This window comes from Aricia agestis, chromosome 12 (assembly GCF_905147365.1).
Source record: "Aricia agestis chromosome 12, ilAriAges1.1, whole genome shotgun sequence".
Lineage (NCBI taxonomy): Eukaryota > Metazoa > Arthropoda > Insecta > Lepidoptera > Lycaenidae > Aricia > Aricia agestis.
Window position 1 is genome coordinate 4,578,842 of NC_056417.1, and position 27,030 is coordinate 4,605,871.

Here is a 27,030-nt window from a genome sequence, read left to right on the forward strand (position 1 = left end):
CGAAAACTGTACACGTGTCTACGAAAACTGGGTACTTAGGTGTCTATGAAAACTGTACAGGTGTCTACGGAAACTGTACAGCTGTCTAAAAAAACTGTGTAGATGTCTACGAAAACTGTACAGTTGTCTATGAAAACTATGTAGATGTCTACGAAAACTGTCTACGAAAACTGTAGAGGTGTCTACAAAAACTGTACAGGTATCTACGGAAACTAGGTAGTAGGTGCCTATGAAAACTGAAACTGTATAGCTGTTGTCTACGAAAACTGTGGATGTCTACGGAAACTGTACAGCTGTCTACAAAAACTGTGTAGATGTCTACGAAAACTGTACAGTTGTCTATGAAAACTATGTAGAATGTAGATGTCTACGAAAACTGTAGAGGTGTCTACGAAAACTGTAGAGATGTCTACGAAAACTGTACAGGTATCTACGGAAACTAGGTAGTAGGTGTCTATGAAAACTGTATAGCTGTTATCTATAAAAACTGTGTGGATATATTGTCTACGAAAACTGTGGGGATGTCGACGAAAACTGTGGGAATTTGTACTGTGAAGAATTACATGTATTTCTTTCAAAGGGTACATAATCACAAGGAAAGTCCTATAATTACTAAAAATATTTCGTGATTAATGGACGGTACCTGGGTATAAGGAAGAAGTGAAAATAAACAACATTTTACAGTTATCAATTTATTTATTCTACGTATTTCCAAAAAAGTCTTAAATGGAATTTACTTAGGTAAATGCGTCCCGCATACAACTACCTATTTAATGTATAATATATTATGTTTTAAAATTGTTAATCACAGTAACATAACAAATATTATAATATGGAATGCAGTATAATAAATAATTTTTTTAGCAATTTTAACCTTCGAAGAAAGCACCCAAAGGTTCTGAAGGCACTTTTAGGTATAATTTCTCAGTGAATTCGTAATTTTGTGCATATTTGGCACAAACAATAAAAACGATAGCTTAAATCTACAGTAAGTTGAAATAAAACTTACAATTTTCATTAATTATCTTTTAAAAGAGTACAAAAATAAATTCCAAATGTTTGGAACAAGGAATGACAAAGACTACTTATTAGATTAAATAATTTTAACAAAACTTAGTTTTATTTAGAGATTCAATTATCAAAAGTATAATAATTATAGATTTCAATCTCCATTTTTAACGTCGGTTTATTCTTCAGTTGAGGTATTATGCGTATAGAGTAGCAAGTAAGTACAAATTCGCATATTTGGTCACTGTTTACATCTATCTTTTTCTAATTACATTGGAATGAAAGAGACATCTAATACGCTTAAAGATTGCTAGACACTCAATATGATAGCATGAGTATAACGTTATAATAGTATTTCTCAATATCGATATTCTGTGGACCCCAAACGCTACTTATATCAACTTTGATAATATTGTACTCCCGGCCTTAAAAGCTGCAGAGTAAAGCTTAGGCCAAACCTACGCGACCAGGCGACTGCGAAGCGGAGCGTCAAGTTGTCAAATGTGTGTTTTGTATACAAAAAACACATTTGACAACTTGACGCAACTTGAAGCTCCGTCACTGACGCGTAGGTTTGTTCTAAGCTTAATCCGAAGGGTGATTTTGTTCTTGCGACAGCAATGCAACAGACGTTTAACACAATATCTACTGTCTATCAAAAATACTCCTTATTTTTTATAGACAGTAGATATTTGCATATCGTACCCAGTACTGTATTTTAGCACATAAGACATGCTGAAAATCGAACCTTTCCTTGATTGTATCTTTTTTCTTTTACATAATATAAAGATTTTGATAGTAGATATTGTACAATTTTAGCCTATTGCATTTCTGTAGGAAGATTAAAAATCCTGTCGTTAGGTCGACTAATATGCATCCGCGCAAATGTTCAAAGGCAATTGTGTTAACAGCGGCGCCCGTCAATACATGAGTCCATAATATATTTCCAGTAAGTTGGAGGACAGAGAAAAGTAACTTTAAATTGCAAAGAGCATTCAGCCTCATACCGTAGCAAGGCAAAGCAAGGCAAAAGGCAATTTTAAGTAAAAACTATGGCACTATGTTGTGGATTGTGATCTTGTGGTGTGGCGACCAAACCGATCGTTCAATCATATAAATCTTTACGTAAAATGCCGTTAATATTGCATTAAGAAAAAATTAAAACTCAACTGATACCATAACGTCACACTCACGCTTTGCTCTCTATATTAATACCTCTTAAGCTATTTACATGTGTCTTGTGTTGCCGAAGTTAATTCCGCTCTGTGTGGCGCCCTTGTTGGAGCCGTACTGTAGGGAGATGACGCCTTGGCCCGCTCTGAGCTGCTCCTCTGTGAAGTTCCGCACGTTCTTCTCAGCCTCTTTGGGACCAATCGACGGCTTGCCGAAGTGGTGCGCCTGAAAATTGTTTTAGTTTCGTTAGTGATGTTCTATGTAGGGATCTTTAACACAGAGAGCGGTCACGCGTTCTAGCGTTGTGCGTTCACATTCTGCGTTTTAGCGGTCAGTCACACATTCTGATGACGCCCCATGTATGAGTCTCTCTATATAACGTAATACAACTCAAAGAACGCACAACCAGAGACCAATTTATTCCTCTATGGCACAACTAACCGCTTGAACGCTTGACAGATGGACAGACAGATGGACAGATAGACGTTGAGACGAACAGACAGACGTGACGGACAGACAGACGGACGGACGGATAGACCGAGACTATAAGGGTTCCTTGTTGATTACGGAACCCTAAAAAGTGGTATTTCAAATGACGTACAGTTTAGTTTAGATCTTGTTCGGGTCAGACTGAGTATATATACAACATGTAATATTAATAGTAATCGAAATCACCAAATTATAGTAAAATGCCAATAATTCCGATTTTCTGTTTTCTTAGTACGATTTTCGTATTAAAAATTGCAACCATCGCGTTGTTTTAACTTTGTTTTCAATGTCAATTGGCATTAAAACAGAGATATTTATGTCTCTCTGTTTTTACAACAGTTAAAACGACTTCATTATGGCTTTCCTATCTGAAGAGTCTCGGTTATAAAATATACTATAACGATTCTGTATTACTTTCAAGTTTCAATACTATATTGCAGGGGTCACCAATTAGTTTCTCTCGGGGTCCATTTTAAGGAATGAAATGACCTTCGCACATTTTATAATATAAAAATATTTTTTAAACAAAGATAGTTACAGAAATTACAAAGGTATTTATTTACATAGCAATGGGAAAAGTGATAATTTTTGTTGCTAATTATCTGTCTGAAGTTTGAAGTGAAATTGGTGCAATTATACGAAGTTCATCTTCGAAAATGTTTGGTCGGTGGGCCGCACACAATGGGTCGGCGGTCCGGATGCGGACCGCGGTCCGCCATTTGGTGACTGCTGCTATATTGTATAACGTTCTAAAGTTATTCATATCAAAGCTATAATATTGCTAAATGCTAGCTAACTAGTTGCTCTAAGTGCTTAGGGCTTATAAATTATGTATCCTAGAATACTTATTACCCACTTATTATAGTTACAATCTTAAACTACAGTGCCTGTCTATGTTAGGAAGTGAATATTTGCAATAAAACCTAGAAATATACAGGTCACATTAATAAGCAGACCTAAGCACAGTGCGACGAATGTCAAGAAAGATTATGAGGTCAAAAATATTATGTTTAAAGTGATTAAAGGAAAGGTAAAGTACGCTTTATTGGGTAGAATGATTTATTTCGTTTTTCATAATGATGTGCTTCTATACATTGTTCGACTTAACTTGGTCAAAATATATGTAGGCTTTATAAGGCGGCGTTTCCACAGAGCTGAGCTGCGAGAGTTTTTTTTTAAATCCAATCAATTGATGCACTAAGCAGGGTGATGCAAAATTATGAAATTATTAATGGAGGAATGCTATTGGTTCTTTAACAAGTCTGTAACCTCTTCACGCCCAAACCGCTGAAGCGATTTTGCTGAAATTTGGCCTGGAGATACATTGAGTCCCTGGAAAGTCCTTATGGTACTTTGTCCCGGAAAAATGTACGGTTTCCGCGCGATACACGAATTTTGTCGTAACGTAGTTACGAGCGTCACCTTAAGCAATTAATGAGATTTTACCTTCCTGCCGAGGGACTGTAGGCAGATAACCACGGAGTTTAAGTTCTGTCGCTCCCACAGGTCAACAGTTTGGAAGGTCTCCTGCGCTGGCACGCCGAACTGTTTCGCCGCTTCGAGGAATGCGTTTATGTTCTCCATGCATTTGAACGCCATTTTGGATTCGTTGATCTTCTTAACTGTGCCGGGTTGAAGGCCGTTGGCGAGCCTGAAATTACATAAAAAGTATGTTAAATACAGGGTTTAACAAAACTAAATGACATTTTAGGGCAGCTCTGGATTTATGTATAGATAGGACGCTGCTGCCTAGGCCATGCGCCTTCGTACATAGGGGCGGCAAAATTAAAGTAGTATACTCATAAAAAATATAAATCCGGCCTTGCTTTAGGGTGTGTGAGTCCCCTGTATACAGTTTACAGTGAAAGTAGCAGCGCTGAAAGAGTAACTTTTATTTTCACTTTTGTATGGGATTTGGGAAGCTTCAAGACGTTGGGGCGCTTGTCCATTACAAATCAAAAAATTACTACTACTAGCTACTTGAAGTGAGTGAGGAATACATATACACCCTAAAGTATTATCATACTTCATAGTAAGGTGTAAGTTTTGTTACACCTTGTAGATTGATTGAAGTCAGGTAGTTTTGAAATAAGATGTTTTCGAATTAATCGATAGATGACATTAAGATAATAACTAGTTTTCTTACCTTAGTAACTCGGTACAAAAGCAAAAAATATATTTTATAGGTCCTCCAGTAACATTAAAATGCGTAACAGTGTAATGAAATAAAGCCGTAGCATACTAGGATTACAACATAACATTTTATTGTAATAATATTCACATCAAATCTTATGTTCCCTCTCTGTACCAAGATTATGTAAGCAAAATAATAAATGGCGCCACATAGATATAAAGGCGATGGGGGGAAGCGATTGCCTTTTGTTATTGACCTTGTTACTACTGTCTGACAAAAATAGACAACACTTTTCTGATGCCTTTTGGAGAAATATTACGCTAACGACTAGGTACCTATTCTCTTCTTTAAAGATCCGCGGGGCTAAAATGGTCGCTTAGTAGAATCATAATATGATTCATTTTCCTGAAATTGCAAATGGTCACTCTGCTTGCAATTCATGTCTACAGATCGACAAGGATTTATATGAACGTGGCGAAAAAAGGAACTAACGCTGCAATCATACAAAAACGTCATTTTTGATAGTTCTCCTTTACGTGCAGCGCCCCCGCTCACGTTCATAAAAAGCCTTGTCGATCTGTAGCAATTCTTACTAGTTTGACATAATTTGTCAGTTTCACAGTTTTGACAATTCATTTGCTGAATTGATTGAGAGGAATTGCTAAATGTGACCATTTTAGCCTGGTACTTGCGGCTACTTTTAACAAGGCAACCCAACATTAATCCATTCTATACGTTCTAAAGATTATTTTAAAATATATTTGATCGAAAAAAACGATTCATACAGAATTTTACGGTCGGATCTTAGGATAATATATTATGTTACGCTCAAAGACCGAAATCGCTCAATGAGCGAAAAAATGGCTCACAACGCGTTGTGGTCACAGTCTTGGAGTCTATTTTGACCGCACTCTCTCTTGGAATATCCAGATCCAACAACTCCGCAAAAAGATGAACGCTGCCACTGCTTCCCTTAGACGACTGAGCAACTTTTTGCCAATCGCAACAAAAATAAAACTTGCTACTACTTTACTTTTCCCTATTCTCGACTACGCTGATGTCTGCTACTGTGACATAAATGAAAATCTTCTTTCTTCCCTTCAACGCCTTCAAAACTTATGTATTCGTTTTATTTTTGGCCTTCGAAAGTTTGACCATGTTTCTAATTATCGATCTCAGCTCGAATGGCTCCCGATCAAGTTGCGTCGAAACTCTCACATACTTCACTTACTGTACAACATCCTTTTTAGTCCTTCTACTCCTAACTACCTCAAAGTAAAATTCAATTTCCTCGGTCATGACAATCCTATACTTCGCTCTGCAAACAAACTGACTCTTGCGTTTCCTTCTCACAATACTTCATTCTACGATTCTTCTTTCACCATCTCCGCTATTCGTCTCTGGAATTCCTTGCCCGATTTTATAAAAAAATCGGAATCAATTAACATCTTTAAGAAACGTTTGAAAGCACACTACCTAGATCAGGCTCAGTCCTTGTAAAACTCTTGGTGTTTTTTGTAAAATTATTTTAATGTTCCTTTATTTATAATGTAGGTTTTTAATGTATATATTATGTATATATGTATGTGTGTATGTATGTATGTATGTATATTTATATATATATATGTATGTGTATGTATGTATGTATGTGTGTGTGTATGTATATGTGTTGAATGTGATGTATTACACATAATATAATAAAATATATACTTAAATATATTACTATATATATTTTATAAATATATGAGGATATTTTTTTTTCTTTGTTTAAGTTTAGCACTTACACATTATTTTCTGCCACCATATTTTGGTTGCCTGGAAGAAACCGCTGAAAGCGGTAAGGCCGCCTATTTGCTATGTTCCTTGCCTAATGTTGTTTTTTGTTATTTTATATTGTTTATAATGCAAATAAAGAATTTATAAATAAATAAATAAATAAATATATAAGTAATTACTGTAACATGCACAAGTATTTTTATAAAACTTACTTGCAGAGAAGAGTGCCGTCTTTCAGGACTTCATAGAAGTTGTCCATGTCACCGGACGTGTTGGCCGGTTCGCCGATGATCTGGTTTATCCATTCCAGGCATTCCTCGGCCAGCTCCTCGCTGTATTTGCTGTTAATCTGAAAATTGAAAATGGAATAGGTAATTTTTTTATAACTGGAAGTTTGAAAATGACACACACGAGTAAGGGAACGGACCTGGAGTTCGTGATTACAATAATATTATATGTAAAATGTTTTAGGTCCTTTTGAAGGACGCACCAGCAAACCAGAAATTGTTTTCTAGCTGCACAGAACCAATTATTCGCCTTTTAGGACGTCAGAATTTTAGTTTCTAGTTTTTCCAGAAAAATATTTAATAATGAAAGCAGAACCTTATGACAAGTTGCCACTGCTTTGGGTCTACCAGGATCTGATGGCGGATGGCAGATTTTCAAAAAATATCCTTGATCATTGCAATTTAAAAATTTTATATTTGCATGTTCCACACACAGAATCAGCTGTTATAAGGAAAAAAAGGATCAAAATGTTTTATTCCAACTACCCCGGTATTGCTAGAGTCAATTTTTTTCTTACTTTTTACCATCAGAATCTGGTAGACCTATAATTGCCTCTACATCTAGGAAATAAACTTATTTTAAAAGAAAAATATTAACACAAAAGAATCAAATAAAATTATCGGTTTAAAAAGATTGTAAAATATAAAATCCACATCCTCTTTTTTCAAAGTAGGTGGAAAAAGCTATGAAATCGTCGCAGCCGTCAACCCTTCTGCCAGGAGTATAAAATTGCAATATTTTAAAGCACACTGAACAGTTTTAATTAAGCTCTGTGTTGAACATGAAAAGCTCTGTTGAAGCTCGTTTCAAAAGCGTCTGAGTAGGGCCGGAATATGAAAGCTCAGGTGAAATGGAACTTTAATATTGGTTCTCGAATATTATGTCTTGCGTTGTGTAAGGAGGACAAAAGTTCTGTACATTTTTAACGCGTCAAAGAGTTTATTTATTATTATTAAGATTCGGGTCAATACTGTGTCAACAATTTATCCAATTCCTAGACATTTAAGTAAATCTTTTTTTTTTTTATGAAATAAGGGGGGCAAACGGGTCACCTGATGGAACAACTTCCGTCGCCCATGGACACTCGCAGCATCAGAAGAGCTGCAGGTGCGTTGCCGGCCTTTTAAGAGGGAATAGGGGAGGGTAGGGATGGGAAGGGAAGGGAATAGGGGAGGGTAGGGAAGGGAATAGGGTAGGAGATTGTGCTTCCAGTAAACTCACTCACTCGGCGAAACACAGCGCAAGCGCTGTTTCACGCCGGTTTTCTGTGAGAACGTGGTATTTCTCCGGTCGAGCCGGCCCATTCGTGCCGAAGCATGGGTCTCCCACGTTGACTGGAATCTTGCTCTTAGAAAATCTGGAATCTTGCTTTTGACTTTAAAGTGGACGGCTACAAAACCAAATCGAAACAATATCAGCTTAATTCATACTATCACATAAAAGAACACTTTTGATACTATGCTCATATATTATAATAAAGTATCAAACTTTGTGCTGTCGATTTAAAAAAAATTGTACGTATTTTCGAACTACCTGGCCACCTGTAAGTTTTTTATCCATGAGCCATGCCCCATGACACATGTCGGTTAGAAGCAAAGGGTCGTTTTGAGGGCATTAAGACGCCTTGTCCTTGAGTATCCCTCGTTCTGACCAATTGAGCGAGTCACGGCCTCACGGGCAATTTAGGGGGTCCCCGCTGTAATTAATATGTCAGAATTCTTATTGGAGTAAGGTCAAACTTTGTAACTTTATTTTGAAACAAACTACGATCACCAATTTGTAATAAGTAAACAATGTATTTTTAGAACTATTAACTGTAATAATTGAATTGTTGTAAAAATTGTGTATCTAAAAATTTAAAAATTATTTAATTCACAGACTGTAATTTTTTTACGTTTATTTTACACTACATGTCCGCAACTTCGTTGCAACAAAATTTTTATATCGCGCAAGAATCATGCCCTTTTCCGGGTTTAAAATAAAAATAATATATTTCTCGAGAATTACTGAAAATACTTTTTATGTAAGTAACTAATATCAACAGCGTAAAGAAATGTAACAGATTAACAGTCAGACATTTTGCAATTACAATATTAGAATCTCAAATCAAACAACATGCTGATGATGATGATTAATATCGCGAAACAAATTAACTGAAAGTTGATAACCCTAGAATCAACAAACTATCAACCCATTACCCTCCCTATCAACCTGTCGACGTCCAACACCAATAAACTTGAATTGGGTTAATTATGATGTGTTTGTCCATCGCCTGTCTATTTATAGTCTGTGTAGACAGAGTGACGCAATTTAACTAGTAAGTACAGAGTTATAAGGATGTTTTGGCGCGTGGCGGTATAAGGCAAGATCGCACCGGCACGACGGCTGAACCGATTTGTCTAATTTAAGAGGAGTCCACACCGCCGTTTTTCCATACAAATGTTGTCCCCTGTTTCCTCCCTGGATAATGCCGGTAGAGTTATGATTTTTTCCTGAATATCTATGGCCACTATTAGCATGTCCCCATGTTTTCTTTTTTTTCATAATTTTATTATTAAAAAAGATAAGAACGTCCAAACACACAAAAAATGGCCAGATTTTCCTCTGTGTTCAAACACCCAGAAAACAAAACTGGCTAAAATATATAAAAAAAATAAAACATAGGAACACAGCTCAAGCCTTGCTTTAATTCTTAATGAAAAAAGTACTTAAATCGGTTAAGTTTTGGAGAAGGAATCAGTGGACAACGAATCGAAGATTTTCTGTTCTTTTATTAGAACTTTTGTCGTGTTGTCTCTATCGCGCTCTGCGGTGGGAGACTTGAGATTGGTGAGACAGCAATACATTTTCAAATACCTATTTTCAATTTCTCTCGCCCTTGGTGTAATATTGGTGTAATATAGAAAGGTACGAAGTGCACCATCGTCTACTAATATTATGTAAATGTGACTAGTGATAACTGTTTCAAAATTCACACCCTTCAATACACGTATAGACTGTGTGGCGACTTCAATATTTTCCGCAAGTGACCACGACCGACAAAAATTCAAATAAAAAGCCACAATATAATATGTTATTGATTATACTGTCGGTTATTGGTGGAAATTCATGTTGAATGTTATTTGTTAAAATCTATAGTTATATCTTAATGTAGTGGAAAAATGCACGAGTGTTTTATTAGTGTTTAAGGCACAAAATGACTTAAGTTTATTAATTTACGTACTTATTTTATTTGAATTTTAGTCGGTCTTGGTCGCTAACTGCGTCGATCGAAACGGTAGCTTTAGATTCACTTCGCCTTTGCCCCCCCATAACAATGTTATGAGCCTTGTCGTTCTATACCCAGGACCCGCATTGTTGTTGTACATAGGAAATGGGTGCGATCATAGATACTAAGTTAATAATGGCTCTTGCTGTTGGGGCCCGATTTTAGTAATTCGAATTGAATGATTATAATTTATAATATATTTTATAATTATAATTTTAATTTTAATTTAATTATAATTTATAATAATTGTGATATGACGTCCCAAGCAGCAAATGGACGTGCTATAATGGTCGAGAGCACGTTCTTGTTTTCGCTTTAAGTTCTATAAAAGTTCTTAAAACAGTCGAGTAAAAGTGCTGTAAACGTTTACTCGACGCGAAAAAGGCGCAAATTATTCAGACTAAAGTCCTATTAAAGTGGAATAAGCGCTGAGTAAGCAACAAAAAAATGCTGTAAGATTTGAGTAAAAGTGGTAGAAAACACTAAGAGTGTTTTAAGAGCAACCAAAATGCGTATATAGGATATTTAGTTCAATAAACGCAATTGATTTGCTATTATACAGATAAAGTGTGCTATAATAGCAGACGAATTGCTTTTATTCTCCTTTTTAGTTCTATAACAGCGAATAGAATGCTTTTACTCGACAAATTAGTGCTGTAAAGAGTGCGAGCTTGTGTGCTACATAAATTTAATGTAAAACAATTATAGTTCTTAAACTACATCTCAATCCTTATTTATATTATCAAGTTTTTGAGAAATCAATATGTGATTATTTTTTCTGTTCGTGTAGCTACTCCAAAACATCATGCGCAACAAGTTTTATTGATAAACCCAAAGGCATTTTTACATAAACATTCATGCGCTGCCTATTTTCTTAAATTTGAAGACTAATTAATATAATTAAATATACTTAAAATATATTTTTTTACTGCCATTGTCCATATTGATAATCTAGTTGCAGTTACAGCTAACTTATTCCATTAAAAGTCGAGTAAGAGTGCTGGTCACCACATTTATAGCACAAGGTGTCGCCATGATAACAGGATTTAGGGTTCGCTTCGTAAATATCGTATAACAGCTCTTAATTACACTACAGTTCCTATACGAACGTTTTTAATTCTACTATAAGAGTTAGTCTATAAGCGTGCAGTAACAGCAGCAATGTTGCCATAAGCAATTCGATTGCGTTTATAGAGCTTTTATAGAAACATAAAAGAGCTGAGTAACGGCTGTATAAAAGCACCCAATTCAGCGAATCATCTATTCTACAGCTATTATACGACTGTTATAGATCAAACGATCGAATAACGAGTATTTTAGCCATATTCATTCAGCATCTGCTAAAAGGTGGAGTAAAAGAGCTAAAACATAGTGCTGTAAACGTTTATTCGACGTCCTTAAAGCACACATTAGCAAATATTGCCAAATAGTCGAGATAACCGCTATTATACGATAAATGGGTGTTTTATGAACGGTTACCCGGCTCTTATACGATTAAAGGCTGAGTAAAAAAATCCTTATTCGACTGTTTTGCTGCTTGGGGTATTACATGCAACTTGTTATTCATGGATTATTGTTATATAATATGGATTATTTAAAACTGCACTATAAGATATGAAAAAAAAATGTTGTCATAATAAATATTTACTGGCAACGTAATTGGCAAGAAACCATTGGTTCAATACGTTCAAAGTAATTGGCAAACGAAATAACTTTGTAATGTTGACCTGTCAAAAATTGTGTCAATTGTCAATAATTGCAGGGATACACATTTTTTTTGTCATTAAACTGGCGTGCATCGTCTAAATTTATTTCTAATTAAGTATCTGGGCTAACGGCTAACGAATTAAGATAAATAGTTGGAATAGTTTTCAAAACTATGTACTACAATCTCTCTTGACTGCAAAATAACCAATAACCATGTAATGCGTATTGATTAATTGTGATATCATTACATTATGCTATTAATAGGTAGGAAACCATAAAAATGTATATCAAAACCTGTTGATTCTTTACGTACCTAATCAAGTTATTTTAATCGACGTGCATTTTTATGTCACAAGTCATAACTTCCCAAGCCATACCTTATTCAGTAAATGTTGAAAAAGACCTCATATTTTTAACCGACTTCCAAAAAGGAGGAGGTTATATGTTCGGCTGTGGAGATTTTTCTTAACCGTATTTTTTATGTTTGCAATTTGACGGTCACATTTTCATACTGTTACGATAATATTCACTGCAAATACAATATTGTTTCTGCTCAAACGATGGCAAGGTCACTGATAAGCCGGCGCAACTATTTGCGAAATAATCAGCTGAAATGTGTATAATTATTACTATAAACCCATAAAAGCATAATGACTTAGTTAGCCTTAAATTTTCTAGGCCAGGCTATCATAATTTCTAGTACGCAACCATATTATGCTGGTGCATTATATTACACTACAGGGATTTATGTTGTACAGGCTAGTTTTTTACCTAAATCGGGTAAGGCTAGAAAAATATTTAAATATTAATTGATCATGGTATTCACATTATTTAATATTGAGTACAATATTAAATTTTATAAGTAATAATTATGCTCCTTACACTATTTTAATGAACTAATCATTAGTGCGTTTATTATTTAGTTTTAGCAACAGTCGCCTGCAGACATATTAGACCAAGGTTCATATAGTTTTTGCGTGAGTCAAAATGATTCAAGGATGTTTAGTAGGAAACATGAGTCGCTTATGAAAATGAGCAAAATATCGTTAGGCTACAAACGCCAAAGCCGGCATGACGTAATCGGCTAAGGATGTCTGACTCAGAAATTCGCAGACACAAAAAAGTTTTCGCACCGCAGCGGTTCGCTAATTTCTTCTGAAACGGAACCGAAAATTTTAAAATTTTAAAAAGGAATTTTTGTTTTTTTTATTACTTAAGAGTTAAGACTGCATTGATTTTAAAAATAAAAAAAAACCTGAATTCTCAAGCTTTTCTAAAAGAAAGAAGCTCGTTACACGCTGCCTTTTTAATAAAAATTGTGTAGCCATTATTAAAGGCCTTAAAGGACATTTCCTTCCTTCTTCCATTCACTTTATAGTGTAGGAGCTACATCCAGATTAGCATTAGGAACCATCCACCACCACCGTCCACATCCGTCAATACATAATTATTATAAAGGCGTCAATACTAAAATTGTAAATGCTTTACAATTTTAGTATATACAAGTGTTTCTGTCCAAACCGCTGAACTGAATTTGCTGAAATTTGGTGTCCTTTCTCGGGACTCAAAGTTTATAATTTGAGTCCCGGGAAAGGACATGTAGGATACTTTATATCCCGGAAAAAACGTACGGTTACCGCGCGAATTTTGGCGCAACGGGGTTGCGGGCGTCATCTGGTAATATTAAGTTTATCGTTGTTATCAATTTTGAATTACATTAATATTCTATCGCAGTTTGTTTGGTCGCAGGAAGTGTCGTGTTCGGAATGTCCTGTTTGTACATTTTTGTACCACCTGCTTAAGTGGTGACAGTTTTGGAATCCAATTTACTTTCCAATAGAATTGAGAACACTATCAAACTGGAATTTTTCTGGTAGAGATAGTAGTAGAGGTAGATGTAGAGGTATAGGAAGAGGTAAAGAGTGGTAGGGGTAGAGGTAGGGGTAGAGGAAGAGGTAGAAAGAGGTAGAGGTAGAGATAGAGATGGTTTTTTTTTTCGAAAGCCTGATACAGCTGAGCCTTCTAAAAACTCAAAAATTTATGTCCAATTTGTATTATACAAACATTAGCATTTTTGGCTAACCTTTGCCTATTTAAATACCGCTTTAATTTTTTTTATAATTTGCAGCCTTAATACCTACTTACGATTCATTCAACATATTACCAGTTACAAGGACACCTTAATTTAATTACTAATTAGTTTAGTGACGCTTAAGCGACGGCTGATAACCAAAATAGCCATTCAACAAGCTAAACTTCCTGTTAAAATGCGGAAACGTCTAAAAATAAAACAATTACTTAGCTACTCTATAGGCCTCAACAATAAAATATTACAAAGATCCATACCTATATTCATACTTCTATACTAATATTATAAATGCGAAAGTGTGTCTGTCTGTCTGTTACTTCTTCACGCCCAAACCGCTGAACCGATTTTGATCAAATTTGGTATGTGGATACTTTGAGACCCGAGAAAGGACATAGGATACTTTTTATTCCGGAAAACTGAACGGTTCCCGCGCGATGTACAAGTTTTGGCACAATGGATTAGTATTTAAATATGGGGCTAGTAGTACAATATTTGGATTAGCAGTTTCCTTTTATGGATGTTTTATGTATAAGTTTGATATCGTCTGTACATAATATATAGGTATGAGTCATGCTCAACGGATTTGTATCAATGCCTTATTGTATGTTAAAATGTGTTGTATGTAACATACTGTTTCGTATGATACCCTAGTTCCTTGTGATACTTGGTAGAATTTAATAGCGATTACATTGAAAGTACATATTCTAATAATAATATTATAGAATATAGATAATTCTTTTTACACAATATGTAGGTATAATAAAAATAAATATTCAGTATACTAAACATTTTTCCACTGAAGAGAACACTCAAACATAATATTATTAAAAATGTATTCTTTCCTCTAGAGCAGGGGTTACTAAACTTATTTTGTCTACTATCCAGTTTGAGAAATGATTGTTTCAGCGCCCCCTTGTTTTAATTTGAAATGCATTCCGATGAAATAAATCACCCCCCAAGCCTCTACTCAACGCCTCCATTTTTTTTCTGGGTCCCGCACCGCCCCCTTTAGACCTTCAGCGCCCACAAGGGGGCGTTATCGCCCACTTTGGGAAAGGCTGCTCTAGAGTCTAGAATCTAGATTATAGAAGTAATATTACTTTTGAAGCACATTTTTTATTCACCACAAACCAGGAAAAAATATTGCCTATATAGATTTTAGATGAAGTCAAAAGAAAAATCTTGACTGAAACATGATATTAGATTTTTTGCGCGAAAATTCGTTTATCGCGCGGGAACCGTACATTTTTCCGGGTCGAAAAGTATCCTATGTCCTTTCCCGGGCCACCAAGTATCTCCATACCTCAGCAAAATCGGTTCTAAGAGGGTGCTAAGAGGTATCAGACAGATAGACACACTTTTGAGTTTGTAATATTAGTATGGACATTATATCATTTCATTAGAGTAAAGTAAAATAAGCAATGTAGTCCACGAAGGCTGATCGGTGATCAGTAATGGATTAAACCAGAATTGTGGGGAATGAGGTCGGTGCGTTATGTAATCGGCTTTAATGGTTAATGGTAATATCATACTTGTATGCTCTGTGGGAACATAATATCATTGATACAAGATACATAAGGCAAGCGACATAAAAATCAGCATTAATTTAATGCTATACGATTAGGCCTTAGACAATGTTTAGTCAGATTGCAATGGGGCAAAATTGCAAAATTGTTATTCAAAACTTGTTTGTTACACTTTATTTGTAAATGCAGGTCTTGAATTCATAAGATCATTAAGAGGGCGACTAACCCAAAAAATCAAACATCGTCCTTCTCTCTTCACACTCACGCCCGTCTTTCATATGCCAGGTGAAAAAGGACGATCGCCAAATTAGTTTTTTCTCAATAACTCGATAAATATACAACATTTTAAAAATCCGCTAAGTCGATCTCTCAATGATAGAATTTTATACAATGTTTTAAAATTTTTACTTAGTTCAATGCACAGTTCTGGCAATAAATGAAAAATATGTGAAAAGTAGATGCATCTTTGTGATTTTTTTCTATCGAGAAAATTTTAATATATCGTGTTTTTGCTCAGATCGAATTCTTGGAAATATAATGTAGTATCTAATTTTAGAAAATGAAACAATTCGGTGCTTATTTTCAAGTATAAAAATCAATTATAAAATCGACACTTTAGGGTTAGTCGCCCCCTTAAGTTAGAATAACGTGACAGTTACAGTTCTGATCTGAAAAAAATATTTTGTCTAAAGTTGTATGATAAAAGTTTTAAACACTTGTTTAACAGTTTGTGGCCAAGTTGTGAATGGTCTGCAGATTTTTCCGCACCAGGCTTTAATTTTACTGTTTGCGCTTACAACACCGTAATCTAAATGTACTTAGTGTTTATTTCATGTTTTATTTTATAAATAACTTAGAGATTATAATATATAATGGTAAGTAACTTAAAAGTAGACTGATTATAATTAGCAGGGTATATAAAAGCCAGAGCTGATTGACTTTTCAAAGCACAGGCCAAACTTGAAATTTTACTCATACTGTTTTCATAATTTAACAAAAGTAATATCTCTCATTTTACATTATATAGGGGGACAAATACCGATGTTACGTAGAATGTAGTCAATGAATGAATAAATGAATTTAATTGAATGAATGAATTAAAGCCAATACAGGCCAGAAAAGAAAGAACTACCTTTACCGTTTACGGCACGCAGTGAAATTTGGTCGTACTCAAACATATGGCGTTTTGAAAGTAGCCTATATTTAAGCCATATAAACACGTAAAGGCCGGGCCATATAAGGCGCGGTTCGCCAGCCTTGTGAGTCACCCGTTAGCTGAACATCTGTTCCTATGTACGAGCAGATTTCAAGGGAATATATGAGGTAATATTAAAGTTATCAGGTCACAACTCTAAAAAAAAAAACACTTAGAATAGGATAACACATTATTTGGAAGCAAGAGGCAGCACCACAAAATAAAAAAGTTTTGTTCGATATGACGTGTGCAACGTGTCTGATTTTGGTCGGATTGTCTGTATATTATGCTAGTAGTGACTAGTGCCTTCTGCTCCGAGCTTAGTGTCATTATTCACTATTGGAAAATTGGAAGTGTCATCACTGATCGCTGATCACGTAGCCGATCACGAAACAAATGGTTTGTTAGACTCGTCATGTTTTTGGTTTGGAATTTACAAACAGAGCTAGGTCCCTTAACTATTATTATAGAATATGGGACCTTAGTACTGTTTGTGGTAGTATTTTGATGAAATTCGGTATATATTTTGAGTACCGGGAAAGGATATAGGGATATAGGATATAATAGGATATTGATTCCTGCAGTTGACAGACTAACGTCATTTGGTGGGAATTGGGATCATGTCAATTCAATGTTAGTTGTGATCTGTCGCCTGGGTTTGACATAACGCGATCAAGCTACGTAGGTCCCCCATCTGCCTAGGAATCAACTTCTCTGATTCTAATTTGTACAATATGTTTCTGCGCATGTGTGTTTGTGTGTATGTGTGTTTGTGCGTGTTTATCGCGACGTTTTGAGGTCGACGGCCGTATTTGGCAAAGACTGGTTTGCATTAAGTTAAGGTACCCGATAAATACTTTACATGCATACGAATTCTTGGTTAATTGTTAATGAATGTAATTAAAGCACCAATTTGTACAACTATTTTTAAAACGAACTGCTTTACTATTCGCTAACCATTAATGAGGTTGTTATCTCAGCTTGAAAGAATAAATTTGGTAAGAATTTTTAATAAGTTTGCCCATCAGGTCACCCGTTTGCCCCCTAATTTTATAGAAAAAAGAAAGGCAGAAGCTGAAACGATTTTGATTAAATTCGGATATAGATGGTTTTACCCAAAAAATGTACGGTCCCGCGCGAAGAAACCATCTAGTAATAAATAAAGAGCAAGTATGGTATTTAAATTAAATCTCATCATAAAGGCAATAATAGGTAGATGTTTACTATGTAAAAGGATAGCAGCAGTTCTATAAATTGTAGCGTGGCATATTACAAGGAAAATTAGGTCATTTAACGTGAATAATGGCTTAATGGGTTATGATTTTTAATCCCTCATTAATGTTAGTACTAATAATGAGATCATTTTATATTAAACTAGCTATTTGACCGAGCTTTGCTCGGTATTCGATAAAACACGAATAAAATGACATTTTCAAAAATGATTCCTAGCTAAATCGATTTATCGCCCCCGAAACCCCCTATATACTAAATTTCATGAAAATCGTCGGAGCCGATTCCGAGATTCCAATTATATATTTATATATATACAAGAATTGCTCGTTTAAAGATATAAGATTAGATGACACCCGCAACGCCGTTGCACCAAAGTTCTTTAATAGTGCGGGAACTGTACATTTTTCCGGGATAAAAAGTATCCATTGTCTTTTCCCGAGACTCATAAGTCACAGTATATCCATACCCGGCAAAATCGGTTCAGTGGTTTGGGCGTAAAGAGGTAACAGACAGACACATAGACAAACGCATTTATAATATTAGTATGGATTAAGTAAAATACAAATTTTTTATCAGCAGAAATATAATTGGCCAGTTTATTTGTATGGCGCCAGACAATTTTAGCGTAAGGTCTTTGACCATATTTGGTCATTAATTGAATATGATTACTCAACTTATGCATGCACCTCGAAAAAAGCGCGATATACTCAAGAGAGAGGGATCGCTTTTGCTCCTCCAGTGCTGCTCATATGCAGCTCTGAGTGCCCCTAGACGATCAATTTGATTGTGCAATATCATTGATTAATATTATTCCTTCAAGCCCCATAAGAGCAGAATTATTGAACAATTTATTTGACAATAAGATTGAAAGACGGGCGCGTTCAAAATTATAATAATATTATAATATTCAACGCGTTTCAATCTATATGCCATAAGATTTTCTATCAAGGTTATAATATCTACCAGCAGGAAATTGGGGGATATTGGGAAAGGCCTTTTCTAACAGTAAAATAGTTTAAACCCTAAAATAAAGACTAAGAAAGAAAAAACAAAATAGCTGCTCAAAAAATTGCGAGAAGCTTTAGGCGCTAGCTAGAGTAAGTCTAACAAATATAAAACAATATTGTAAAATATTGTTATCTAGTGCAGGTTTAAACCCGATTTGGACTAATCCAGCATCGGCCGTGGCACGGGATCTCATTGTCGTCTAGATAATCCCTACTATTACTGCGTTACGATAATCCTACTGCGTTAGAATATAATACTAGGCTAGGCTAAACAAGTTTACAAAATGAATCTATATATTAATACGTGAACCAAAAACTTTGTATCCCTTTTGACGAAAAATGGGGAAACGTAGGTGAATGAAATTTTGCACAGTTATAGTTTATATGATGAAGGAGTGCATCGAGCTAATATAATTTTGAAATTATGCTTTTATCATACATTTTTTTAACAAATAAAACATTATACACACTACAACACACACACAAGAAAAATTGACAGATTTTTGATTGACAAGCCTATGCATACGAATTACACTCTTTTATTTATGGTTGAAGTCTGTTGACAACTTATTTCCCTGTTCTGAGGTTGACAACAAGGTAACAAATTTAAAATGGATTATATTTTTTTTATTGAATCTTAGATACTATTAGACAATGCTTACACGGCCAGCCTGAGATCAGCTGAGTCCCAGAGACGAGAGTTGAAAAAAATATGATAAAGTCAATATTCTTTTTACAAAATATAGGTAATAGTTCTAAAGAATTAAGGTCGAATTTCGACCATTGGGCGATCTCTAGTATTTTGAAATTCTTATTTTATTTGGCCGTTGGAAGATTTTCAAAAAAAAGGCAAAAGATTTTAGTTGATGCATTTATAATGATGAAATTCATGATGTTGGTGATGATGATAAGGATAGGATAAAGCAGGGAATTTCAGTAAGACTGTACTTCTTTAGTCAGTCCTTTAGTTAGTACTCTAGTTATTATATTATATTTTAATTAAATGACAATAACACAATCAAATTAGAATATTTCTCACGGCACAAATCCACTACGTGTGTTATCTAATCTTCAATTTTCATAATAATATGCAATGTTTTATTTCATGTGTAACCTTGCATAACTTTTGTTTGAAAAAAATGCTGTGAAATATTCGTTTTTTTTTTGTAATTAGAGAACCTGTTGATTTTCACAATAGCATGACAAAGATTATAGAGGAAACCACAGTACAGTAATATGACATAGGGACTAATGTTGCTATACTGTGGAGGAAACAGTCCAATGGCAAAGAGGTAAAAGTAGAAAAAAAGAGAGTCACTCGACCGAACCCAATATGGAAAGGCAGAGAACACCAAAACAAACAAAAAAAAAGGATTGACTGAAACCATCTAGATTCTAATTTTTAAACCAATAGAGAGAGACATACCTTTCAGACAAACGATACAGATCAAAACAACTGAAGATTGTCTAAATGATTTTGATAAATTATTGCGAAATGCCTTGGCTTCTAAGCAAAAAAAAAACAACAATTTTACTTCACCTTGCAACAACAGAGTACAGAGGAATGTAAATAGACACTTATTTCTTAACATGCAAAACGATGTGTATGACACGACAAAGGAATTCGCTTGCCAACAGATAAAATGTACTTACGTTCAGTTAGGCAAGTAATCTTTCCTCTATTGCTTAAAGTGCAACTGATCTTTGAAATTTAGTAAAGAGCCTAGAACTTTGAAGAGTAAAAATTATAAAAGGTTTATAAAAGTAGTTACTATTGTATTGTACATCTTAGAATATCTTCTCAGTGAATTGCCTGATTGACAGGGCAGGAATCATCAAAATTTCTGCACTTTCTAAAATCTGAAAAATGTGCTTCTTTAGAAGCACGTTTTTCAGTCTTTTATTATCATCTCTGTCTGCTCTAAAGGGAATATGTGGTTTTAACAATTATTCCTTCATTACATTGAAATAATAGATTTAATTCGAAGCGCATCGGGTACAGGCTTAAACTGCATTTCCGACGCCCAGGTACACGTGTGTTTATCGTCGTAATCTCGTTACGCAGGTTAAGGTCCTACTTTCCTATGATGCCCTGGTACCTATATCGTTAACAGCGTAACAAATGCGATACCCAATTAACCTGGTTACAGGGTCGATTAATAAAGAATTAATCCCAGTCAAGGTACTGTCACAGATTTTTCTAAATTAGGATAATTTCTCTTGGCTGTTTTATAATAAAACCATGTATGGTTATGGTGCTAGCAATATAATCGTTTTCTGCACCTACATCGTCTGTCAATTCCGTAGAAAAACAAAACAGCTGAGCAGTTACATAGAGCTTTTTAAGACGATTAATATAATAATCACTACTTTTTAAAAATAATGTTTTTGTGATTATTATTATGAGCTGTTATCTAGCATACATCGCTCATTTTCTTCAAAAACCTTGAATGAACTTAATATGTCAAGTATTTCCCAAGAACTAAGACCGTGCTAGGAATTCTAAGCACTACAAATACGTAAGTCAGATGAATAGTTTTAGATAAGTAATGAGAATTGATGAATGAATTAAAACTATGGCTAACACTTAGTGACCAAGGTCCAAGTCTATTGTACATTTTGGTTATGTACAATAGACTTGGACTTGGTTGGTCATATTGGCAAGACTTAAAAGTAGGTAAGAATTTAAGTTAAAAATTGCAGATTGATATCTGCAATTTATATAAAATATTAAGATTTAGATAAGTACAAATAATATATTAAAGAATAAACAATGATTGATTTACCTTAAATCCAATCCAATGATAAATTATAAAAATCATTGATTAAACATGCAGTAGCACATGGGCACTATGATAATTAGGTGATAATAGTAATGGATGAACTGGACATATTAGTGGGCGTGACGAAAGTATACCGTCATCTATACTTGACAATGGTAATGATTCATTATGTGTTGGTTTGGTCATCTTACATCATCCCTCACAATAGTAACTAGGAATAATCAAAGTATGGAAAAAACCTATAAAAATATACGACAAGAGCAAATAGATGACCACTCTAGACCAGCAGGGTAAAATAAACTGTAAAAAATAGTTAAAGTTACGAATGATAATGAAATGAACGGATTAAAAGAAATAAATGGAATTTCATATTATAATAGTGTAAATTATTATGTGTATTATATGCACGTTATGTTATTTATTATATCCCTATGGAACACTTATGAGCACGATGTCGTAAATTATAGTCAAATACGTGAGGACTGAGGAGGCAACTGGCAGAAAACTTGACGTAGGTCATGAAAGTAACCTCTTTTTAATGGACAAGGTTTGCAGAAGCATGCCTTAATAGCTTACATAATATCTGATGAAACAAGCCATCTTTAGAATGTTAAAGGGAATGTAGATTCTAGATAAAGTGTAGATTAAGTTTCGTAAATGGACTAGTAGAATAACATGAAGTGAACCTTAATTTTCTTGTTTACCTAATATTAAGTGATTATAGATATTCGTTAGACATCAAAGTTTTATGTTTCCAATCAACTAGAACTAGCCTTGCTACTAAGAAAATATGATTTAACATTAGAGTCACAAAAAACTCAATAAACTAAAATTATTCTATTAAGATTTAATAGGTACGCTCTCAATTTGTTTAAAGTTACGCAGTATTTTGAATCTTTAGTACCTAGGAAACTTATAATCTATACATCTATACATATAAATAAAATTGGAGTGTCTGTTTGTTATATTGAAAGAACCGTTTTTTACTAGATGCATATGAATGTATATGGGGTACATACACCAAAACAACATTTTTTACAATATTTGTCTGTATGTCTGTCTGTCTGTCTGTCTGTTTGTTCCGGCTAATCTCTGAAATGGCTGGAGCAATTTTGACGGGACTTTTTTTGGCACATAGCTGATGTAGTAAGGCATAACTTAGGCTATTTTTAACCGACTTCCAAAAAGGAGGAGGATATATTTTACTTTTTTTATATTGGTTCGCGGACAACTCCGTCGTTTGTAGACCGATTTCCAAAATTATTTTGTTGTTGTATGAGATGTAGCCCGAATTTGGTAACATGATCACAAAAGTGGTGATCTGATGATGCAATCCATAAGAAATCGACGGGACTCTTTAAAATTTATATGGAAACATATAGTGATTTTATATTTTTCTAAAGGATTTTAAGCATAAACTACTAAAAAATAAGAATTTGCGCCGAAGTACATCCTGGTTCCGAAGGTGTTGTATAGAACTCTTGAATCCTTATAGATAAATGATGTCCATATATAGATAAATTTTGGCGTTGTTTCAACAACTAAAATCATATTATTATGTTAATGTGTCAATAGTACTCGTACTAATCATCATCATCACAATTATGCCATGAATCATCACATCATTATCAATTAAAAATCATGCCTTTGATTATAATATTATTGTCCCACCGTTTGTTGACTGATTTTTAAAACTCTTTGGTTGCTATTTAGTGTTTATAGAGGTATAACAATAACCCGAATTTGGTACGATGCTTACAAAAGTGGTGATCTGATGCTGAAATTCGTGAGATATACAGGGAACTCCTGGATATTTTTTGGGACATACATAGAAGCGTCAACTATTGCTGTATTCAATCTTCATAATTTTTTACTCGGTAGTAGCTAACTAGGCAGCCCCCCCTGGATCATGTTGACGACCCTACTAAGTATATTATGTAGTACTTTTATCTATAAAAATTAAAAATTAAGAGAACAAATTTTTGCCATTTGTTTGCAATACAAAATTTTTAAACTAAAAATTAATAATTTTTCATTTTATACAAACACCTACCCTATAAAAAATCTGATTTGCACCCCCTGGCCCAAAATCTGGGTAATTTGTCCCCCCTGGCCCTGAACCTGGGTAATTTGCCCCCCCTGGCCCAGAACCTGGGTACGCCCATGGACATCATAACAGTGTCCATTATTATCATCCTTATCACCAAAACAAGATTCTGATTCGAAAGCTTGAAACCATTCAAAACATGGGTCGGGATTTGACTTCAAGTTTTTTGTCGATAAACCTGTTTGGTTCGAGGAGCGACTGTCCGTTACTTTCTTGTGCCAGGACAATTTGGGTGTATGACCTTCCCAGTTATTAAGGTGTTATAATTTTAACCACACCGCATACGGTATAAGTCTTTGGGCATTTTTGTTTCTTGTTGGAATGAGTTTTAATGTTTAGTTTTTGGTATATGGTTATAACTTATAAGTAAGTAGTAACTGGTAACATAATATCTACGCATAATGTTTTTAGCTCAGCAAGTTTCTAATTTCAAAACAACAGGGTTTTCATTATTTGTGCTAATAACATTTTATTAGTTTAAGGTGCTTCTTAATTCTTATAAAGCTGACGAACTTTCCCAGATATTTTACCTAAATATACTTAACAATCATTCTAGCATTATTCAAGGTACGATGTTGAAAACAATTTCAACCATGTTTAAGCATCTGGAGCCTTCATGACACAGATGAAAATTAGGTCACGGCTGAGCCCTTGTACCAATTTCTGGACCGCAGCATCCCTGATCGATAAGATGTTTTGCAATAGGTTATATTATTTTAACTAGTAGGCTTACTTCACTTACCTTTCTCTGTGCTTCCGCGGCAAATCCAGACTTCGCTGCCCTGTTGTTGGCCATATTATCCATAAAATATTTTGTACAAATATAATCACAGTCACGGTAAGTGATGTCACCTCACTCTTATCTGAGCTAGTGTAAACAGGCGGGTCCACTACGTGCTGCGTGTGTGAGTGTGTGTGGATGAATGACATCATGCAGCGTCGCGGCCGGCCGGTGCACGATTTCAATAGAGCGGGGACATGTCGATACCGACGATAGAACCTTCGGAATGTCGTAGATTGCACGCTATTTTTAAACGACTTCCAAACGGGAGGAGGTTATATTATGTTCCGCTGTGGATTTTTTTTAAATAGTCGTCTATTTGGATTGCTTATATTTTTTCTTCGGATTTCGAATGAAGCAATATTATATTAGATATATAACAATATAAAAAATTTTGATATTACTTCTTAAAATTTGAGGTTTATTTTCCTTTTCTTTAATTTATTTCTTTTTATATAAGTACTTATTATTAAATTTTTCAGTCCGACTTTTTTTTAATTATTTAAGTACGTCTTTATTTAAATTTTAAAATAACAAACTTGCCATTAATATAGCACACTATTATTATAATATTGTGATATTTAATTATTACATAATATTATGATAATATTTTCATTAAGTTTCGTTATACTCATTTAAATGATATTTATAAATTACTTAAGCTAAATAAAAATGTTTTGAATTATAGGCATACTACATAGTAGTTCAATTAAATCAAGCTTCACTAAAAGTAGAAACTAACAAATACTTATCGATATTCAAGTAAACAGCACATCCCTAGTTGGAAATGTAAAATGAAAACCAAGTAGAATACAATGAGAGTGAATGAGATGGCGTGCCCGTCGACTCTTTCCAACGAGTCTCCAGAAAGGCCGGTGTTAGCTCCCAAAAGTACCAGTTTGATTTCACCTTCAGAGTCATTTGATAGAAATTGATTGTAGGGAATTATTTAAATTATAATCACATAGGGACATAAATGTGTTACAGAAATGATTACACTCAATTAATTAATGTTTATTTGTATTGTAATGATAAGATATTAAAATAATAATTACAAATAGAGGTAATTTATTATTTTAATATTATAAAGTTTTTGTTTATTGACTATTGTAAAAATATACCTATGTAATTCAATCTAAGTACCTCTAATATATTGTAAATATAAAGGTACTTTTAGAAAATTATAATTACTTAATCAAATTCGTGGACTATTTTAGAAAGTAGTATTAATGTATCATTATAGTCCTTAAATTACCTTATTTAAAATTAAACTCCATCTGCACGGTTAGTTTGGAACTATAAGGTTATGTTATGGTTATAGTCACGTTTAAAAGGCTTTCAACAAGTCGCACAGCCTTTGATTTAACATTTTAGTATTAGTAAAGCGTAATAGGTGGCGCTTTCACGAGAAATAGTCAAGCTACTTTCATAAATTTTATTATCAAAGAAATTCAAGGTAGCTACTTTTATTTTCTTCATCATAACATTCGTAATAAGATGGCGGTTGCTTGCAAAAACAGCGCAAATTTGGTTTTCCAACAACTTCACAAAAATCTGAACGTCTTGAGTGATTTATGTTTGAGGATATTTTATTATCTTTTATTTGATTCTTTCCAACGGGAGAAAAACTACCTGATGTTGTTCTGTCTCTTAAAATGTTATCTCTTTGAATAGAAGTAATGCCACTTTGCGTATGTTTTTCTTTCAAATATGTTTTTCTCCTAATAGGAGAAATATTACCCAAAGTAGGTTCACCTTTCAAATTGTTATATTCTTCAATAGTAGTCACACTATCTTTCTGTTTTATATTGTTTAGTATTGAATCAAATTCTTTTTTTATGCCTTTAATATCGTGTTCTTTTGTTTTATATTTATATTTTTGTTTGCTCTCTTGCATATTACTACCTTCTTTTATGATTTCGGTAAATTCGTCGTTGAGTCGGTTGTAACCATTTCCCATAGAATTGAGGGTGATCTGTAAGTAAAGCAGTCTATTATTAATATTATTATTTATTGTAATAATCAATAACGTATTCAAAGTTTTGGTAATCTAGTTCGGATTTTGGTAAGACTTTAAATTTTGAGATTTACAAGGACGATTTGAATCTTCCGGTGCTTTAATTTTAATTTCTAAAAGTTTTTCAAGGCTGTGCATTTCAGTTTTGTAAGAACACATCTTGGGCTTAGATAATGTCCACATAGAGGTAATCTCTTACTATCAGACAACGTATTTGCTTACCTTTAACGAATTAAGGGCTATCTTCATTTGACTCAGTTCGTTCCTAGTCACGTAATAGTCAAAGAAATGTGCAATCACATGCCCAGCCATCGTAACAATCGTTAGATACATTAAAATCTCTAAACATATTGTCTTTATTGCCTTTGCCATTTTCAACGTTACTTTTCGTTTATTTTTATTATTTTCTTGTTTATAATATTATAAATATAATTTCGTAATATGCAAAA

The 27,030-nt window shown here is 34.2% G+C and overlaps 2 protein-coding genes across 2 annotated transcripts; both read right to left on the reverse strand.

Moving 5' to 3' along the window:
- Window positions 1–1,545: 1,545 nt before the first annotated feature.
- Window positions 1,546–24,719, reverse strand: LOC121732526 (myophilin). Its single transcript, XM_042122440.1, has 4 exons — window positions 24,526–24,719; window positions 6,793–6,929; window positions 4,117–4,321; window positions 1,546–2,406 (listed from the first exon to the last, which is right to left on the reverse strand). Exons 1-4 carry the CDS (start codon window positions 24,586–24,588, stop codon window positions 2,236–2,238), a joined length of 576 nt encoding a protein of 191 aa, XP_041978374.1. The 5' UTR covers window positions 24,589–24,719; the 3' UTR covers window positions 1,546–2,235.
- Window positions 24,608–27,001, reverse strand: LOC121732527. The gene is made up of 3 exons (XM_042122441.1): window positions 26,804–27,001; window positions 26,197–26,539; window positions 24,608–24,783 (listed from the first exon to the last, which is right to left on the reverse strand). The coding sequence occupies exons 1-3, from the start codon at window positions 26,951–26,953 to the stop codon at window positions 24,746–24,748; spliced, it is 531 nt and encodes a 176-aa protein (XP_041978375.1). The 5' UTR covers window positions 26,954–27,001; the 3' UTR covers window positions 24,608–24,745.
- Window positions 27,002–27,030: the final 29 nt, after the last annotated feature.

Bases quoted from the DNA above. Each gene is read 5' to 3' on its own strand.
- LOC121732526 (XM_042122440.1), bottom strand. From the start codon at position 24,588: ATGGATAATATGGCCAACAACAGGGCAGCGAAGTCTGGATTTGCCGCG. The intron at 6,930-24,525 runs GTAAGTGAAGTA...TTCAATTTTCAG, and splicing joins CCGCGGAAGCACAGAGAAAG to ATTAACAGCAAATACAGCGA. The intron at 4,322-6,792 runs GTAAGTTTTATA...ATGTAATTTCAG, and splicing joins GACGGCACTCTTCTCTGCAA to GCTCGCCAACGGCCTTCAAC.
- LOC121732527 (XM_042122441.1), bottom strand. From the start codon at position 26,953: ATGGCAAAGGCAATAAAGACAATATGTTTAGAGATTTTAATGTATCTA. The intron at 26,540-26,803 runs GTAAGCAAATAC...CTTTACTTACAG, and splicing joins TAGCCCTTAATTCGTTAAAG to ATCACCCTCAATTCTATGGG. The intron at 24,784-26,196 runs GTAGTTTTTCTC...GACATTCCGAAG, and splicing joins AAGAGACAGAACAACATCAG to GTTCTATCGTCGGTATCGAC.